This window comes from Pogoniulus pusillus, chromosome 26 (assembly GCF_015220805.1).
Source record: "Pogoniulus pusillus isolate bPogPus1 chromosome 26, bPogPus1.pri, whole genome shotgun sequence".
In the NCBI taxonomy this organism is placed as follows: Eukaryota; Metazoa; Chordata; class Aves; order Piciformes; family Lybiidae; genus Pogoniulus; species Pogoniulus pusillus.
The window spans coordinates 14,456,930-14,478,363 of record NC_087289.1 but is presented as its reverse complement, the minus strand read 5'-3'; the positions used below and the strand labels follow the sequence as shown (position 1 = coordinate 14,478,363).

Sequence of the window (21,434 nt, the reverse complement as noted above, 5' to 3'; positions counted from 1 at the left end):
GGTCTTCCTTGCAGCAAATAACCAAGTACATCCTCACAACTTTGGAAAAGGAGTTCAAGTTTTCAATTCAGAAGTACTTGTACTGTTGAAAACTAGCCCAATTGATATTCATATGCTCTAGGTTATGAAGCTATTGTTCTGATGACAGATCCCACTGAGGAACCAGGTACACTGTGTGTCTTGTCTTCTCAAGACATTGTGTATGTCTCTCAAACACACACAAGAACTCAAGCAATACAACATTCCCAGATGATGATCAAGTTTACTATCCCAGGCTGAACAATGTCATAAGAGCTTCCAAACCTGAAGGCTGGTAATCAAAGGGATGAAAATTCAGAATACTTATCAGGCCCAGATTTACACTTCCATCCCCTCTGCCTCTACAATAAATACAGAACTCCTTAACATTCAACTCAGACATACTCTTACTAGAGGAAATGTAAATAACCCTGAGAAGATGAGAAAGTTTGATTACTACTCCCTCTTCTGGCAACAAAGCAGAAATAAAACACACTTCAGTGTGCTACAATGTTGAGCACAGTACCTACTAACTGGCACCTAACTCCTTAATGCCAAAACATCCCAGGCACTAAGAGATTAAATGATAACTATGCAGCTTCTGACTCTGTATTTAACAAAAAGGCAAAAAATTATCTGAAAAGCTACTGTGGATCTGGATGCATAGTCTGCTCTTTCACACACTATATTGACCCAGAAACAGTGCTGCACACACTTAAGTTCCACGTAGGTGAAGGCTAACCTGATATTTGTGTATTTACCATACACTTTGCTTACTAACTCGAGAAATTTAGCAATCTTAAGAAAAGAACTATGTTATTTAACAGCCACCAAGCACTGAACTGAAGCAGGCCAGCCATTTCAGTTTCCAGGTGATCTACACAGGTAGAACAAAATTATTTGCATTTTTTCAAATATTTAAAAAACCCACATTTTTTACTACATTTGTTTTCCAACAAAAAATATCTAAGTTGAATTTGCTAGAACTGAAACACACAATGACCTTCATTTTATTTGCATGCATTAAGTTACGGGGCATGGGGAGGGAGGTGGAGGAGTGTGTTACACAGGTACAAGACAAAAACAGTTTAAATCAGAGATGGCAAGACCCCATGGCGTAGCTATCTAAGCTTCTCAAGTACTACAAGTGCATAGATAAATTCCCCTCATAGCTGGTTATACCCTTTACAGGAGAAAATGCATGCTTTAACTAAGACAAGTGTATTAATCCACAGATAAAACTTGTTTACCACTCTGAATTCATATTACATATACAGAAAAGTAGGCCACTCAGTACAGTGAGTCAGTCATCAGCAAGTTTGCAGATGACACTAAGCTGGGGGCAGATGTGACTGAGTTGGGAAGGCAGAAGGGCTCTGCAGCGGGACCTTGACCGCCTGGACAGATGGGCAGAGGCCAATGGGATGGGGTTCAATAGCTCCAAGTGCAGGGTGCTGCACTTTGGCCACAACAACTCCATGCAGAGATACAGGCTGGGGTCAGAGTGGCTGGAGAGCAGCCAGACAGAGAGGGATCTGGGGGCGCTGATTGATACCCACCTGAACATGAGCCAGCAGTGTGCCCAGGTGACCAAGAGAGCCAGTGGCATCCTGGCCTGCATCAAGAATGGTGTGGCCAGCAGGAGCAGGGAGGTCATTCTGCCCCTGTACTCTGCACTGGTTAGACCACACCTCGAGGACTGTGTTCAGTTCTGGGCCCCCCAGTTTAGGAGGGACATTGAGATGCTTGAGTATGTCCAGAGAAGGGTGACGAGGCTGGGGAGAGGCCTTGAGCACAGCCCTACGAGGAGAGGCTGAGGGTGCTGGGATTGGTTAGCCTGGAGAAGAGGAGGCTCAGGGGTGACCTTATTGCTGTCTACAACTCCCTGAAGGGTGGTTGTGGCCAGGGGGAGGTTGCTCTCTTCTCTCAGGTGGCCAGTGCCAGAACAAGAGGACACAGCCTCAGGCTGCGCCAGGGGAGATTTAGGCTGGAGGTGAGGAGAAAGTTCTTCACTGAGAGAGTCATTGGACACTGGAATGGGCTGCCCGGAGAGGTGGTGGAGTCGCCGTCCCTGGAGCTGTTCAAGGCAAGATTGAATGTGGCACTTGGTGCCATGGTCTGGCCTTGATCTCTGTAGTAAAGGGTTGGACTTGATCTGTGAGGTCTCTTCCAACCTTGGTGATACGCTTTCACTTTACATTTAGAAGAATAAATTCATCACCTTGTTACAGTAGTAATCATTGGAAAAATAAAGAATTGAAATGTATTTGTGTATGCCAGCACACCACTTTCTATTTCAAGCAGGTAGATCTAAACACTAAGTAACTTGCTAACTGCTGAGCAAAAAGCTATCAATGAACCATGACTGTTAAGTGAAAACTGACTTGCATCAAAAGATTTCTGCTAAGAGCATAGGTTGCAGGAAACAGCAGGACTATCTTGATAGCTTATAGTTGTTTTAACAGTATAGTATACTCACCACAGATCTCACTGTCCCCAAACTAATCCCAAGGTACACAAAATACATACCTTATACACACTTCCTTGTTCTGTTAGCATTCTGTCAGTTTGGTGAGCTGCACTTAGTAAACATGGGTCAGATGAGCACTAACACCATGAAACAGTAAGGTAATGAGGCTGTGAAACAGGTTGTCCTTTACAACAAGGGGTATTAAATTAACTGAGCTATCACTTTAATACTCTCATACTGAGGTAGTTCAGTCTAAAGAATGCAGAGTCACCTGGGTAGTGCTCCAGAGAGGAGCTGCAGAACACATCACAGCCTAAGCACCCAGGAAAGTTTAGCTCATTTTCTCCTGCCACTCAGCAAGAATGCTCTACCTGTCAAATCTTTTTGCATGTTCCTCTTTTACTAAGTCTTTACTTATCTCTGATTCATCTACCAGGGCACATATGAGCTTCTACCTCTCTATATTAATTTCAAAGGCTAAAAAAGAAGCAAAGAAAGACTTCTCAGAGCTTGATCCCCTCCCACTATTCAGTGTTACTCTCTGCTCTTAAAGTTCACTCTTTAAGAAGGCTTCTTAAGTCTATCTTATCACCTCCACCTTCTGCAAATTCTTTGAGCCCTCTTAGTATCTTAAACTCAGGACTGCTAATTTGTACAGCATAGGACTGAACCTTCTTCCTTTCACTCTCACCAACATGACAAACTGCCAGCATGAGTTCCCAACAGCATTACTTCTGTATCAGGAAGAGCTACAGGAAGCTAACAGCACAATCAGCATTCCACAAGATGGGATTAGAGTTGTCCTGGGATGAAGAAACAGACCAGTCATACTGCCACAGACACTCAGTAAGGGCTTGCAGAGTAACTGGTTTGATGCTCATCTTGAGAAGTGATTTACCCAGCACTATTTCTGTAATACACAGATCTATCACAAAGAGCTCTCTCTCAAATAGCTAGTAAAAGTTACTACCAGAGATGAACTTTCAATAAACCAGAAGAAAATTTGGTTTTAGCAGTTCAGATTCAGTTCATAAACTTCAGAATTTAAGCAAAGGCACAGGTTTTCTTGCAGCAAACATATATGCTCATACCCTGACATCATCCTATTTACATGCCAAATACTCATGTTAATGACTCAGAAGGACAATAGACCCAAACAGGCTAAACTTGAAACAGCAGACTACCAGAAATCAAGAAGAAAAAGAAGCCCCACAAACAAACAAGAGAGAACATGCACACTTAAATTTGAAGACTAGTCAACATTTCTTTTGAAAGGCACCTTTTATTGCGTGAAAGTAAAGCTAGGGATGTAGCTGTCTGGTATTCACTTAAGTGTCTTAGCCATGTCAAAACAAAGCTAGTCAAACTTGCCCTTCATTTGCAGTACAGAAAGATAATCAGCAGAGTATTATTTGCTAGGAGTGGAAGTTTAGACTGCAAGCTCAGATCTTGTGTTGAGCTGCTTTCTGCCTCACACAATAAATATATGGTTAAAATAGCTGTGGTGGGGAAGGCAAGACAACCTTGTGTCATTCTAATGCTCCCCTCCCTCAGTACCAACACAGACACTTCCAGCTCTTGATTACAACCCCACACAGCCTATCACAGTTAAATCTAGGACTCCCAAAGATTTAGACAGCACTGTCACCCAGAATCCCAAATAAACTGAAGCCAGAGCTGTTTCCAGATTCTTTGCTTCCTTGCCTCTCAAAATTGTAAGTTAGGACACTGCTCTAGCTCTCTGTTCACCTTCTGTGGCTCTCCAGTGTATCCCAATAATCACTCCAGTCTCCCAAGTCTTAAAAGTAAGAGACAGAGGCTTTTCACCCAGGGACAGATAGCTATTCTATTTACCCTGTTGTTGGCATTGTTGCAGCCATCACAGCCAGCTTCTTCCTACTTAAGTGCCATACAAGACAACACACAAAAGACAGTAGAAATCTCCACTAATAATGGAGGCATAACTAAGCTTGCTTTTTACATTGTTACATAATCAGTGAGAGGACCTCATCTGCAACATTTAAAAAGCCCCTAAAAATATATAGGGCCTGAAAAGGTTGTGAAAACAGTCAACACCACATTTACTTCCCCAGCCCTCAAAAAAAATACAGCTCCAAAAATAGGTGAAAGAAAACTTAAGTCTAGCCTGGTTTTACTCTTCAAACATTCTCCTGCTATTATTCTGTGTGCTAGTTTGAAGCTAGCTATAATGTTTTGGTGAGAAGAACTAGATTACAGGCTGTGAAAGGGAAACAACAGTGATGTCTACTTCACTCATAGGCTTGCTGAGATGGGTAAGAACAAGAATCCAAACACAGAAAAGAGAGTTGCTCTGTCTGGGCTGCAGTTTAACCTAACCTGCCGTCTCTCTGATTAATCCACCTGCTTCCTAGCCCCTTGGCAACCCTCCATTCGTCCTTGGGCACAAGGCAATGTCTGGGGTAAGGTAGAGAGGGGTGGGAGAAGGTAGAAGGGTGGTTGAGAGCCCCTCCTGGGGACTCAGGTTTCTGGGAGGGCTGTTGTGTTTCTGTATTACCTTTTAACTTGTATATTTCTGTATATAACTGTATATACTGTAACTGCCTGCTTGTCTGCTGTGCTAAGCTGTAAATATAAAGCTTCATTCAATTTTCAGAGCTGCCTGAGTCTAGTCTGGGTGATTTCCAAAGCGGAGAGGGGAGGGCAGGTAACACCCAAACCATCACATTCTGTGATGTCACTGCTCAGTTACACAAGCCTGTGCAGCCTACTTTGGCTTCAATTAGCACCTCTTAACCACCCAGTAAGGAGTGGACAAGAACCCTCAGGGTATTCCCCTCCAACATGTCAAAAGCATCTCCAATGATCACAATCACATCTCTCCTCATTCTACTGAGAAAGCCAGCTCAGCTCTTACAGTTTTTCCTTCAAAAATAACAACTATCGCTCCTTCTTGTACCCCACAACTATCGCTCCTTCTTGTACCCCACAACTATCGCTCCTTCTTGTACCCCACAACTATCGCTCCTTCTTGTACCCCACAACTATCGCTCCTTCTTGTACCCCACAACTATCGCTCCTTCTTGTGCCCCACAACTATCGCTCCTTCTTGTGCCCCACAACTATCGCTCCTTCTTGTGCCCCACAACTATCGCTCCTTCTTGTGCCCCACAACTATCGCTCCTTCTTGTGCACCACAACTATCGCTCCTTCTTGTGCCCCACAACTATCGCTCCTTCTTGTGCCCCACAACTATCGCTCCTTCTTGTGCCCCACAACTATCGCTCCTTCTTGTGCCCCACAACTATCGCTCCTTCTTGTGCCCCACAACTATCGCTCCTTCTTGTACCCCACAACTATCGCTCCTTCTTGTACCCCACAACTATCGCTCCTTCTTGTACCCCACAACTAATTTACCCTCCCACCTTCTTCCAGTGCCATTATTTCTGAAGCTTTGCAGCTCCTTACAGAGTTATGTTTACATGCTTGATATTTATCTCACATCAGTTCTGAGGCCTATTTCAAACTTGTAACATCTATTTTGTATTACAACCCCATACAAGCCTACTGAGTGTTAGCTTTCTCTTTCTACACAAGATTACTATGACTTCTATTGAATGTTTCCAGGCTATGGTGTGGACATTATCATTTAATCTAGATCACCATTTACTTACAGCTTTAGAAAGCATTAGGAATGTCAGTATTTGTGTGGAAAATTGCCTGCTTTTGAACCCTGATCTTTGAAGGCTACTAGTGTGCTACAGAAAATGTTTCCATTCTTCCTTAAAAAAACTACACTGAAGGTTTCTTTAATGTTTTCTTGACACTTCTCAGCATTACCCAAAATATTTATTTTCTTAAAATACTCCAAATTTGTCACATTATTTTCACGTTAGTGAAATTGTGTAACAGACAAATTTTGTCTTTGTTCTTCTTATAAAGGGCTAAGCTACCAAGCTACTATTGATTACAATATCATTTCAATGTCTTGTCCAAGAACTCTAATGCTCTATTTGAAAGGCTGAGACTATTTGAAAGTAATCAGAGTTTAACACTTCAGTGTTGAGCTCTTGTCTTAGTGATACTATACAATAACCACTTACTGTCATCTACAGTAAAAGAAAGAGGCATTAGATATTTAGACTTCTGGAACCACCCATTAGCACTTGCTACTTCCAAACTTGGATGTCATCCAGGAAAAGCAAGTGTAACTTCTGTTAAGTGCAGAAACATCTCTCATCATGCTTTGTGCCTCTCGCCAGTGACTTTCTATATATACATACCTGTCGTCCATACACCTTGGTTTTGTGACATAGTTCATTTAAGTTTTTCTTCTTCCAAAAGATTACTTTCAGGTCATGGAACTGATAAAGCTAGCCAAGCTGGCTTTCTCAGTACATTCTTTGTGCAGACAGTTTAGGCTCACATTCTCAATGCTGCTTTTCAAGCTATTCAACACATCCCTTATTGTGGTGTTCCATTCTTCCTTTTATCATTCCTTACAGTTTTGTGAGCTCATACATGTTATCCTTTGCCTCCACATTCCCATTGTTCATGGGGAGAAGGAATATTCTTTCTCCTTCTTATTACTTTTCTTCATTGCTAAAAAGCTGCCAGTATTGAGGATAGACTTACCTAAAAACCTATGTCCAGTCCCATTTCTACTAGATTCCTATCAGCTTCCCCTTTACTCCAACTAGTGCAAATTCAGTTTTTATTCTGGAAGCCATCAACCATTAAGTTCTGAACCATGCAGCAGGTAGGTAACACTGCTATAAAGAACAAAACGTCTTCCTGCTTCCCCACTGCCACTCTTTGACAATTCAAAAACATGCCTGTTAAGTCAACCAAATCTATTTTGTTTATGAAAGGTAAGAAATTCCCTTTTGTCTTGTTTATTTCACACATCTCCTGCATTAGTATTAGCTACAGACATGTCCTCATTGGGACAGGCTACTTATGATCATGTCTAGGTAAAGCAACAACACGAAACAAGCTTAGAAATCAGAATTTCTGAAGTCAAGTTTTACAGAATACATGCTATAAGCAAATCATACAGCACAGAAAATCAGCATAGGGCTTTTCAAAGTATTTTGTTCAAGGCAACAACACTACAAGTGCATCTGCACACTAGAAAGCAAGTGCTCTGTTTGGAGACAGACTACCTTTCTTAGCAATCATGTTCAAAGAACATCTTAGCTACTAAGTATATGAGGTTTGAAAGATTATTGCTCTTGAAGTAACATGAGGGTAAAAAATTTACAAGTGAACACATGATTTCTTCAAGTTATCTACTTGTTTTCCAGCATTTGTAATTCCTGTTTCAGAACAGAAAGATTAAAGAAAAATCTTGCAGGAAGAATATCATCAGGATAATTTCATAGCACATATGTCCCCATCACAACATCCAACTATTTCTCACACTTTATTTTTCAAATTGGATTGCAAGACAGAGAAGCAACTTAAACTTTCAGAACACTCACTGCATTTGCTATAGCTGTAGGTAATTTCCACCAAAGCTTTACTTAAAAGCTCAGGAGAACACACTTGAATTAAATTCTCTAAGTAGAACCCAAAGACCCCAAAAACAATAGAAGTATTTGTTTAGAAGCCCAAAAGTGTTTCTATTTCCACAAAAGAACAACTTACTTGCTAGCTTAGCCTGTAATCCTGAAGGTCCAGGTTTTGATGTCTCCGACTTCGAGGAGCCTGGTAGAGACAGTTTTGTTTTAGGGAGACTGACTTTCGGGCTGAATCGAGCAGCCCAGTCAAACTTTGAAGAGCCACCTGATTTGCTTGTTTCTTTGTCCCTGCTACTCCTCCTTGGGCTGGGGCTGGATGCAGAACGGGAACGTCTAGCCTTATTCTGGTCCTTTCCCTGTTTCACTCTGGCACCCTGAGGAACAGCAGAAGAAGCAGAGGCAACAGCAGAAGATGAAGAGGATGTGGAAGCTGAAGAAGAAGAATCAGTGATGGTGCTACACCCAGCTTTGGCTGAGGTCACCGATTTTGAAGCCAGCTTGGAGAGTTTTGCTGACTTCTCTTCAGTGCCAGTTGATTCAACTACTGAACTATTCTTTATACAAGACAGATTCTCTGTCCTTTTCCTTTTCTGACTTCGGGAGCTACCAGCAGCTCCACCCTTTCTGGTGTGAGCCTTGCTTGTTGATGGCAATTGTGTAGACTTCGGCTGTTCTTGGTCTAAGTGTCTTCTCTTAGATTTAGTATGTGGCTTGTTAGTTTCCAAGGAAGTTTCAGTGTGTTGAAGTGCTTTGGGTTTTTTAGCAGAGCTAGGAGAATTGGTCCTCCTGTAATCTGGACTAGCACTGCGTTTAACTCCTCGGGAATTGTCTTTCTTAGGCACTTGCCCCGTTTTTTGCTTCTCTGAAGTACTGACTCTCTCTGGATCTTCTTGTTCTGGTATTGAAACAGCAGATGAACTACAGGCTCTGTAGAAGCAAGCAGAAACAGTATTAGCGTTGAACACGGGCAACCTCACAGCTGCAATAGTTCTGCAAGATAAATGTTAGCATTGTCTGGCAAGGGCAGGTAGAAACACTGTCGATTAAGTTTATGTTAAGAGAAAAAAAAACAACAACATGCCTGAATGAGAACAGCCCCACTGCACATCTATCATGGCAAGTAAATTGCAAAATTAAAGTACAGTGAATTGCTTTTAAAGGAGCAAGACATGAGGTAACCTTGATAGATTTTACTCTCTGATTTCAACAGATATGCCAAACTGATTTGAAAAAAATAATAATTCAAGCCATGAAGTGATTATCTGCATCTTTTAGAAGTTCTACAAGAGTAAGGAGTGTTGAGTAATGCATAACTAGTCACAACTGGATTCTAGTTTGAGAAAGGCTCTTAATGAAAGGATAGTTTCCCATGAATCTTGAAAACAAGGTAAAGAATCAGAAATTATCTTCTATGTCATAGAAAACTGTTCTGGTGTGTACATGTAGAAGCAGTGTATGAAGACTAGATATAACTGTGATAATTACCCTCAACACAGACATGCTTTAAATGTTTCACTTGATATTGTTCTGAACTGTTTGGGTAAACCTGCCCCAATATGAAGTGGAAAAAGGGGAGGAAAACCCATGCAAGTACTCCAGGACTAGTTATGCAGAAGTTATTTCCTGATGGAATGCTTTTAGCTGGTGAATTAGAAGAACAAAACACAACATGAAACATTGGAATATATCCACTGAACACAATACCTGGATTAGCTTAGAAAACCAAAACACACACACTCCATTTAGTCATGCATTCTTATGAGAACTCTACAGAACTGCATGGATCATACACAATTGTGAGCACAGATAACACTGGTTAATATATGGATATGAAGTGCAATTACCTTTTAGAAAAGTGTCCCTTGGACTGCTCAGAAGTAGTATTAGACTGCACTTTGGGCGTCTTTGAAATAGATTTTCTACTCTCAGGAGGGCTATGTGCCTTATGTTTTGCCTGCCCTAAATGTGACCTGTCAGCAGAAAGTCAAAACAGAAAGCTATCAGGATTCCAAGATATGGATAGAAACCTGTAGGTGGAATTATTTTTAATTTTGGACCATTTACAGATATTACTTTACAGCTTCCAACTTCCTTATATCAATACGTAACATTACGGCATTCTTCAAAAGGTCCACCTGTTGCAGTCAAATCACTATCAATGTCCAGAAAGCATGCAAATACTTACTACTTTTTAGAAGAATAAAACATCTTCTCTCTCCTGAGCTGTCCCAGTGAATCCCAAATTTTCTAGCATGTCTGTGTGTTTGAGGTTACTGGACTATTTATTTCAGTATAAAGCCAGCACATAAGGCACAAGACTACAGTACCTACCAAAGACATCTTCTCAAAAGTAGACAAATGCTCAACCTCAAGGCTTCATGTTCTAAGGCTTTAACTAGTTAGAATCATACAATCAACCAGGTTGGAAGAGACCTCCAAGATCATCCAGGCCAACCTAGCACCCAGCCCTAGCCAGTCAACTAGACCATGGCACTAAGTGCCTCATCCAGGCTTTTCCAGAACACCTCCAGGGACAGCGACTCCATCACCTCCCTGGGCAGCCCATTCCAATGCCAATCACTCTCTCTGACAAGAACTTCCTCCTAACATCCAGCCTAGACCTCCCCCAGCACAACTTGAGCTTGTGTCCCCTTGATCTATTGCTGGTTGCCTGGGAGAAGAGACCAACCCTCACCTGGCTACAACCTCCCTTCAGGTAGTTGTAGACAGCAATGAGGTCACCCCTGAGCCTCCTCCTCTCCAGGCTAAACAACCCCAGCTCCCTCAGCCTCTCCTCACAGGGTCTGTGTTCCAGGCCTTCCACCAGCTTCATCTCCCTTCTCTGGACACCTTCCAGCACCTCAACATCTCTCTTGAATTGAGGGGCCCAGAACTGGACACAGTACCCAAGCTGTGGCCTGACCAGTGCTGAGTACAGGGTAAGTGACTGGAAGTTTGTCTCTCCGCTCTTCAGTTTAAGAAAATCAAATACTCAGCATATGTATGCAGTTTCACTTGGAAGGAAAGCTCAACCTTGCCAGTTACATCCCAGCCACAAATCCACCAACTAAAATAATTGTGAGCAGTTTGGCAAAAGCTTGTAGAGGAATGAAGAAATGAAGGCAGTCGGATAAGAGCGAGAGGGGAAAGCTATGATGTCCGAAAGAGGAGCAAGTTCCGCATCGATAAGATAACAGTAAGTCTTCTGAGCAGCTTTCAGATGCACACAAGAAATAGCTTATTGTATGACCTCTGACTAGAGAGTGAAGATAATACTATACTATAGATAAAATCTTACAATCACAGAATCGTTTCAGTTGGAAAAGACATTTTAAGATTGAGTCCAGCACCAGGGTGGACACTAAACCGTGTCCCGAATGTCAGCAATTGTAAGACTTCTGCCAGATGCCTAAAGAATATTTTGTCTGTCTCTTCATCCTAATTAGGTAGTCTATAACACACTCCTGACAGGCTATCTGCCTTCTTGGCCTTCACCCTGATTCTTACCCATGAAACTATCACCACTACCAGTAACCTCAATACAATCAACACACTCCTTGAGACACAGGGCCACAACACCACCTCTTCTTCCCACGAATGCCACAGTCAATAGCTACAAACTCAAGCCACCCAATATACTCCACCATATTTCTGTGCTAGCCACTGCATCATTTCACAGAATGAACCAGGCTGGAAAAGACCTGTAGCATCATTGAGTCCAACCTATCACCTAACCCTTCTAATTAACTAAACCATGGCCTCATCCAGCCTTCTCTTAAAATACCTTCAGGGATGGTGACTCCACCACCTCTCTGGGTAGTCCATTCCAATGGGGGCAATCACTCTTTCCATGAAGAGCTTTTTCCTAACATCCAGCCTAAACCTGTCCTGGTGCAGTTTGAGACTGTGTCATCTTGCTCTGTCACAGGGTGCCTAGGAGAAGAGACCAATCCCACCTGACTACAACCTCCTTTCAGGTAGTTATAGAGAGCAATAAGGTCTCCCCTGAGCCTCCTCTTCTCCAGCTCTCCTGACACACAAAATTCCAAATAGCTTCTGCCAACAAAATGCCAGAAATCCCACACTAAAGGCAGAGCAAAGCCTGCTATTGACCAGAAAGTTTCATCAGACACCTGGAGATATTAACAACAACAACAACAAAAAAAATTACAAACCTGAGAAAAGTATCACACCAAGTTTAATCAACTAAGTGATAATCACATGATAATTTGCTTACAGTCATCATGGTAAAACTTCAGCAGTATGACTGTTTTTCTTGTTAACTTTCTTTTCTCTTTTCTTTTTTCTTGAGTGGCTAAATTTGCATTTAGCACATATTAAAAATATTTTGTTTTCTAAGAGCATAATAGTTTGAAAAGATTAATTCAACAACATCTTCTCCATACTAGCGTTTTTATTTCTCATACTAGAAGAAATAAGTTCTACTATCAAAAAATAAGTAGAATGTAGCTCTTTAACTCACAATAGCAAGCCTCATCAAGGTTAACTCAGGTTTGTTTTACCTAATCCTGAGCATCTGGACTTTCAAAAGAGATTAAAGGTGTGATGTGTAAATTTCCCTTTGAAATATTGTTATTATGGAAATAATAGAACTTATTACATAATTTGTACTTGGCAGCAACCTCATTTTTCTATGCAAGCTACAGTTGATTAGGGTTCATTTATTTTGAAGTATATTTTTAAAGCTGTTTCCTCTCTACTATTTTTGGTTTGCTTTCATTAGAACTGGACTTAACTTAGTGCTTTAAGCATTCACAGAACACAAATTAATAGAAGATCTTTTCAATTAAAATATGGCTGAAGCAATACATCACAATGTCATCTACTTAAACCATGCACTCGAGCATTTTCACTTGCTCCAGGCTTACCACCTTTCACCTTTAAACCCCTCAGGTTCTCCCAAGTTTTAAAAATTACTTCATGCCAATATCCAAGTTATGTGGACTAATAAAGCTACCCATATCCTGGGAGTTGTGAATAGTGCAGACTATTTGTATTTGCTTTATCTTCTTTATTCGTTGGACTATCAATAGTAATAATGTTGACAGCCAGAGCAGAAAATTATACTAGAAATGTAACAAACAAGACCAATGAGGACTTAATTTTTAAAGACCTACTGTGCTCTCACTTCTAAGTCAGTTTTAGCATTCACCTTGCAAGTGCTGCAAAGAGAAGGTATACAAGACAACAGGAACTGTACAGGCAGTAGTATGCCAAAAAGGAGCATGACATTAACTCTCCTTCTTCAATTTATATGATGGCAAGCAGACTGACAACGTGGAGAGACTGCAGGATTGAGTTAAAAACTTTAACTGTATAGCAAATAACAAAAACTGTCCTCATTCATATGAAGTATCAGAGTTGGCCTAAGGTCATAGTAAAAGTTAACCTACAGACACAGGCTAACAGACTAGACTGATGAGCTAGAAAAAGAGAGTAATACTTGGGGAATTGAGCACTATGAAAGTTACAAGGACAGCTGGCAGATTCATTCTTGTTCAAGGTTATTAGCAATCTGATACTTTTGCCCATAATTCATAGCTTTTCTCTTGTAACTTACCCAGTTACAAGCTCTGTATTGTACTTCATTAATGTATCATTCATTCAGAAGCTTCATTTAAAATATCTCTTGTTAGAATGCATTTTTCAGAAGCTAAGTTCCTCAATGATGAAAACCAATAAAGGCAAGAAGATAGGACCTCATGTTTGTCCATTTCCATGCACAGGGGCAGGTCTGGAAAGAGAGAGCATTTGCTGCACTCTCAAGTGGGTTTTGGGGGTTTTCGTGGGGTTGTGTTTGGGGTTTTTTTTGTGTGTTGTGGAGTTTTGGTTGGTGTTTTTTGGTTTGGTTGGCTGTTGTTGCTGCTGATGTTTGTTGGGTTTTTTGGTGGTTTGTTTGGTTTTTCTTTTTCATTACAACTCAAAGACAGCTTCATAACACACTCCAAGGCTTCCCTCAGCTGGGCAAGGCTTGCTAATACATTTAAATTAACAGCCTCCGAGTAACACAAACAGAAGTTGACAAGTGACCCACCATTTAGTTTGCAATATTTATCAACACTAGCTCATGGAAATTACCTTTACTCTTTCTTAGCAAAACCATAACAAAGAACTAGAACCTGTACTCAGAATTACACCATGCATATTTAAAAAACCCATACTTTCTTGTAGTTAATAAGCAGTGTTTCATCTAAGTCATATACCTCACTCTCAGCTTCTGAGAGTGTACAACTAAACAGGCTTTTTACTTCTGCCAAAAGTACAGATTAAGTCAATCACTTAAATGAAAACAGAAACACACAACACCCACAAAAAAACCCAACAAAAAACCCCAACCCAACACACATATACACACACACCCCCCACACACAACTCCATCTCTTCAGAAATATTCTGATACTCTACTTACTACCCAACTCAAACATTGAATTTAGTTTTTACAGGAACCTCAAGTAAGATGTTTACAGTTAATACATTATCAGCATATATTCAATATGTGAATATTAATAATGTTAGATTACTAGTTCTATCATTAATAGCATTTTATCAACTATTTTAGGTATTTTAATATTAATACAATCACAATATATATTATCAGGGTATACCCTGTTCAGAACAGAAGGTAATTTAAACAACACTTAGGCTTTAGTATTTATAAAAGGTCAGTCCAAAGTGTTCTCCCAAATCTGCTTTTAATAATGTGCACCTAACAAGGATCTCTTATTTTTCACTTAGCCTTCAATACCAAATGCATAATGGATATCTGGGTTAGAAACCTCACTTTTCTCCCAGTACCGTGCTTTTATACACAACTGCAACAATAGTAGTCATTTATGTCAAAATGATACTGCTGTTCCTAAAGACTTTAGAAGAGGGACAATACACAGAAGATAAGCACCGCTGCCATTTCATGCCACTAAAAAAATCTGCAGCACTAGTAAATAGCTCTATTACATAGGACCATTTCCATTACTCCATTCTAATATGCTGAAACATTGCTCATATCTGAAAGGAACAGTCAGCTGCACCACTCTCAGAAAAGACTGTATTGTGTCTCAGGATCACTTCCAAATTGCTCCCATTCCAAGCAAATACTACACCATGCGGGAGCTCAAGCCACAAGGACATGATTCTTCAACACTGATGGTAACAGTATAGAGTTAAGAAAGTGATAGTATCTTCCACCCCCTCCTGCCCCCATGAAAAGAACGCTGTCACTAATGTACCTGCCTCTCACTCCCCTTTGCTTCACTGCTGCAAAGGGAAGCTTTAGTTATCGTTATGGCTTCCTTACAAGCCTGCAGAGAGTCACTCTTCAAAGGAAAATAACAGAAGAGACTAGACAAGTCTACTTCCAAGACTGTTGCAACTATCTTTCTAGCTGTGAGCCTAGCATTAGTTTGTTAGGGATTTAAGTAACTAAGAATTAAACAATAGAACTATCAAATCACTTTGTGCAAAATACATAGTAAAACTCCAGCAGAAAATGCACCACAGGCTCCCTCAATCATTTTGACAAGTACTGATTGTTACTCAGGTGACATGAAACAAGCCCAGTTTAGAGGAAAATGCATGGCTTGCATTGCTGCTTCCAGGTTAAGCAAAATCTGCCAGTGTTAGATATCACAGCAAGAAGATTCTGCATTTGTTTCATATACTAGACCAGAAAAGAGTTTGGAATTTTCAAAGTCTTCATGCAAGTGAGCAATAGAGGCTCAACAAGTTAAATAAAATCTTAACAAAAGACTGTTTAGCTGCAAAGGGGTCAAAGACCATAGGACATCTATCAGCATTTCAGCCTGGAAGTGGTATCATGCTCCAGCCCCTCTCCTTTTTAACACCTTCCTCAACTGAAGTGTACAGTAGCATTCACTCCACTTACAGCATGAGACCAAGGCAAAGTTAAGGCTATCACAAAGCCATTTAGCTAATGCTACCGAAGGCTAAAGGGTAACTTCCTTACACTGGGCTTCACAAAGCCTGAGATTACAGTACGAGTGACAGCTACAAAAACTCCACAAGTTTCTTAGCTTTCACTTCATGTATATTTTGAAAATGCATGTACTTTGGCCACAAGAACGCTTTAAGGAAAAAAGCTGTTGCACTTCTCACATTCAGAAGGTATTTATACAGAGAAGTACAAGTATGCAAGTTTAGGCAGTATCAAAACTTGTCCTTGCTCAAAGAGTTATGACTGTATCTAGGACCAAAGTGAAGTAACCTTCTCCAACATTTTAGAAGATGTGGTCCTTAGGTTTACCTACAAACTTTGTGGCTAAACTTAGCCATGAAGCAACAATCCCCTAGAGTAACATTACTATTTAATTCCCTCTACAAGAGCAATTCCTTTATTGTGTGTGAGGTTTGGATTGCTTGTATGTTGGTTCTGGTTTGAGTTCTTTTTAAAGAAATGTGCATCTAACAGTAGCTCAATAAAATCTCACACTGTCTGTACAACTATCTCAAGTAGGGAAGACCAACAGAAGAAAATTTGTAGATCAAGGCAGTTGCAGTTGAAGACCAACAGCCACCATCTATGCAGTTCAGTCATTTATACTGCAGATCAGATTACAAGTAAAAGTGACTGGGATGCATGGAGTGCACTCCTGGAGCATAACTTCCAGTTGTTTCATCCAAAAAAATATTCCAGTTATATTGCTCCAAGACCATTCCTTGACTTTAGCCAAAGCACAGCGAGCATCACAGGTACACCTCAAAAGAACATTCCCAACTCTAAATAAGATACTGACATAGGACACATCCTAAATTCAGTTATTTTTATGATGTGAGCATTATTGAAACTGGTCTTTCCATGGTTTGCTCTATTTAAATGATTTTACAGCTGAAATTGAAGAGTTCAATTTCACAGATGAAAAATGCTAGAGGGACTGTAAATAAACTAGTGTCCCCAGAATACCTTTTTAAGAGAAGGCTGTAAGCAGCTTGTTTGCTTTTGTTTCCCATTTTGTTGTTGGTTTGTAATTTTGTTTCATTTCAGGCCATTGTGTTGTTTGGTTGGGCTGGTTTTCATTTCTGTAGCAGCCAAAGCAGCATGCCACCAAAGCACAGCAAGGCATAATACAGAAGGTGTATCAAGCTGTGAAGCCTAGACACTCTTATGTACTGTTCACAGCAATAGAACTAGAGCATACTATCCCACTACATGCATTGAAGGACAAGTCCTGAGGTTTGTGTCTTAGGACAGTCAATCAGAGAAAGCACGAATTATCTGAGATCCTGTCTCCATTTCAGCTAACAATTTTTGAAGGACCTGACAGATCTGTCTTACATTGTTCCTTGTATCATCGATATTTCTGCCTTCATCACCTTACTGAAGATGAGATAAAGGATACAAAAAGAAATACTGATGATGAAGTTTATAATAACCAACATGTTTCATCAAGGCCTTTTCACATGCATTGCCAGCTCAAAATGCTTGTTCAGAGATGGAAAGACAGGACAGGTCTTGTTTTAAAGAGCTCATGTTTTAAGATGCTGGTTAAACTTCCATTCTTTTTACTTCATCAGAACCCTTTACTGGAACCAAAACTAACATAGTTCAGGAGTGCAATACACACTTGCTGCTCACGGAAGGGAGATGGACAGATTTGGTGAGAGGTAGAATCGCTCCTGTAAATTAGGACAAGTTGCATTGAGAATCAGTGTGTGACAGCATAATAGATCACAATGCACCACAACACTTGATGAGTAACTTTCTTATAAGAAAACAGTGCTATCCCTAGAATTCTGATTCACTGTAGAGCTTCTTCTTGACATTCTGCTATAAAATCTGAATGAAGAGCAGATATCTGCAGAAGAATTTTCTACCTCGTGCCCAAACAACTTGCCTATAATTCTTTATTCTAGGGACAGGATTATTTACCTAGGTCAAGATTAGTATAAAAGAGTTGGTAGGCAGTATCTAACTTCACCATCAATCAATTCAGATAGAGATAACACAGAATGGAATGAAAGGTTTACCACACACCAGCTAAAGGAAGAGTATTCTCCAAAACAAATTCTCCCTTGCAAAATAACCAACTGCATAAAAGGCAGCAACTTCCCCTTCCTCATGCCACAGAGACCCAGGACAGCAGCCTTCTTGATTTGCACAGTAGGCACTAGGTTTAGAAAAACCAAACCTGCATTTTGCAGTTTAAATTGTTTCCCCAAGGATCCCTGGAAGAGCAGATAGTCTCCTTCACCCATTCAACAGTGACCTTGTTTTCAGTTTGACTTTATACTACACACCTTGTCTTCACAATGTTAGATTAGAGCCTTATTCCCTCGTAGTAAAAGACTACTTATTGCCATTGACTTGCAATACTTGAATACACTTGAACAACAAAACCAAGATACGCATAATCTAACAACTGCACTGTTATTACCTCCATAGAAGCAAAGCATAGACAGGTACTGCCTACCATAATACTATAAAATATTAGTCTAATGAAGAAAGGTTAACAAAATTAGAAGGCAGACTTACTCATATAGGCTTCGCTCACTCACAGACTCCGAATTACTTAAAGGCCAGAGCGCTAAAACACACAGTCAGTATCCACAGAAAAGTTTCAATCACCTCTGTTCTGCACTGTAGAGGCAACCCCTTACAGAACAAATACAACCTGGCCCACCTGTGATGGAAAGCCTTTTGTTTTTGAACTATTCAAATGCTGCACAGGATGAATATGCAGGGCACTGGAACAGAGAGGTGCTAATTATTCAATCCTCTATGACAAAGAGACAGATTTTCTTGGATTTCAAATATCTGGCCCCTGTATTTTTCATTATCCAAGAAGAAAAAGTGGGAAGAAATTTGTTACTCCCTGGGCCTCCTGGAATATAACTGAATGACAACTACACTTTCCCCCAAAGATCTACTACTGCCATTCTATCTGAACATACATAATAGTAAATTAATAATGTTTTCATGCCATGCAATAACAGTACAAATAGCATTTCTGGGCCAAAAATTTTTATGCAAGTTTCAGTGCTGGAATGGCAGGGTGGAGAACTTTATTTTCTAATTGAATCACATCAGTTTTGCTTGGATACATTAAAATATACTCATACATCTGCAACAGTCATACCTTCCTCCTACTGCGTCGTCTTGTGGCTGGGCCCCAGCAGTGTTCCTCTGTGAACGTCGCAGTGACCCCCCTGGATTGTTATTAGGCCGGTTGGACATTGGCACCTCTCTCCTGAAGGGACATACCCTTTCTAGACACTATCATTCACTGGAAGACAAGAAAGAGGGAGATATAAGACATTTGGCACAGAGACTCACAGTCATGCCTCAAGAGGCAAATGTAAAACTCTACTGTTTAAGCAAAAACTTGAGAAGGAAAACCTTTGGACAACTTTTAGTTAAAACACACAGATCAAGAGTATTTAGAACCCAAATACAAAGCAGCTACTTTTCAGTATATATAACATACAGATGACCTATTGGACTACATGATCTTTAAAGGTCCCCTCCAGCTCTCAGCTATGATGGTGCACTTCTTTTCTTCCAGACTTCTAAAATGTTAAAGAGACAGGACAAATGCAATGGAGGAAAATCTGTATTTGTCAATATTAAGGAAAAAACACACTAGTAGAAGTCAGTACCTGATAGGCAGCAAAAGCTTTTAAGTATTTTAACTCTAATTGTGGGAGATTCTATTCTGAGGAATAAGCCACAGTATCTACATGATTACAGAAGAAGCACAACTACTGTGACATCAAAACAGCTTCTTTCTTCTTTCTCTAGTCTGATTTATACAACTTCCATTTGCACATACACTTCATAGGCATATAGCAATACAAGCAAGAAGTTCTTGCTCAGGAGAGCTTAGTGGAAAAGAGAATCTGAGAGGAAAACTAACATGTCCACAATTACTAAGACAAAAACCCAAAAAGACAATACAAGAATAATGATGGCTTGGTATTACTGCTTTTGGAATTTCTTTGCCACAGATCTACTGCATGACCCCCTACTGACTGTATGAAGGGTATACTGCAGTAGGTTTCATTCTGCAAGCAGTGCTCACCTAGAGCTCCGCTAGGTCAGTCATGCTTTTCCACCTAGGGCCAGGATATGGTCCACCTCCACAAAACACTGTAAGATTTAAATGAAGAAAACAGCACATAGGCAAACCTGGTGCTCTCCAGCAAAACCTTAATGCTCATTTTTCTTGGATCAGCCAGCCACTTCAAGTAGCCTGTGCTCAGAAGTTATGCAGCACTGTGTTGTCATACATGTATTCTCAGCTGTGTAGAAGAGTGAAATAGCAGCTGCTTTATCCTGTAAGGCATCTGTCAAATCAAAATAATGTCCACAGCTAACTTCTGTATTGAAGCCTCTCAAATGAATGGTTTCTTATTGTGTGGTGTGTTGCCATACAACCCCCACATTGCCTTTAAATATAATTCTGCCTCATGATTTGTCTACAGCCTTCAACACCATTAATTTCAGTCTCACTACAACTAGCTGCAGCCACACAATACCGTGTGCTGAGTTAGCTCAGTAGTGATATTTCCAGGGGGTGGCAATTTTATCTCCTACATGCTATAACAGAGCCATGAGGTTCCTAAAGCTGAATTGTTCTTCTCCAGACTGTGGTGGTAGGCTTGATGGGTCAAACATGGGCTTATCCATGCCCAGACATGTCCCCCAGTCCCCCTCTCTTCCTGTGCTGGGGAAGCAACCTTGGGAGAGGAGGGCAAATGCCCTGGCTTTGCCTAACGTGGTGAGGCCTGGCAAAGTGCCATCCTGATTGGCTAATCTATGTCCAATGCCCCACTAGTCATGGGCTGGATATTGATAAAAAGGATGAGCAGGTAGCACAAGGCTGCTGCTCCCTCATTTTGCATCCTGAATTTGCCTGGAGAGGTTACCAGAACAGGCTCCAAATGCCTGCACGCGGTCAGCTTGTGTAGCCCCCAGCATGATGCTGTGCTGAGATTGTGCACACCTCAAGACATCCTGCCTGCCCCTGAACGTCTTCCTGCTAAGACTACAAGTCCTGGAGGTACACAGATAGTCCAGAGGAGCCGGGGACAAGGTATGGGATTGTCTGACTCCTTTCCCCAGAAGCCTGGGAGAAATCAAGTCCCAGTGGCCAATCGAACAGAGTTCCACCTGCTTTGGGTATTGTCTCATTTATAATTTTATGAGTAAATACTTAAAAGCCTCTTCCAGTATAATACTTGCATTTGCCACTTTAAGAAATAAGTGCTCTGGTTTTGCCTGTGCCCTGCCTGTATAAATTTCCAACCCATGTGTTTTTTTGAACCTGTGAATAAGTTTCTGGCAAGTTTTAATGTTAATAAACAGATTTCATAGTTACTAAGAATCATCCCCTAGTTATCAAAATACAGATTACTAATTTTGCATAATCCTTCACACAGGCTTGTCCCTTCACCTGTAAGCCTCACAGACA

The 21,434-nt window shown here is 40.7% G+C and overlaps 1 protein-coding gene across 6 annotated transcripts in view; it reads right to left on the bottom strand.

Annotated features, from left to right (window-relative positions):
- TRIP12 (thyroid hormone receptor interactor 12) overlaps positions 1-21,434 on the bottom strand; it is an 80,194-nt gene that overhangs the window by 35,962 nt on the left and 22,798 nt on the right. For 4 of the 6 annotated variants that reach the window (XM_064165217.1, XM_064165219.1, XM_064165220.1 and 1 more), the window contains exons 2-4: positions 19,101-19,247; positions 9,834-9,959; positions 8,117-8,916 (exon numbers count right to left, since the gene is read on the bottom strand). In XM_064165217.1, coding sequence (XP_064021287.1) covers positions 8,117-8,916; positions 9,834-9,959; positions 19,101-19,198 — 1,024 coding nt within the window. In that variant the 5' untranslated portion in view covers positions 19,199-19,247. The remainder of the gene's footprint in view (positions 1-8,116; positions 8,917-9,833; positions 9,960-19,100; positions 19,248-21,434) is intronic. The other 2 variants (XM_064165221.1, XM_064165222.1) reach the window with 1 other exon arrangement.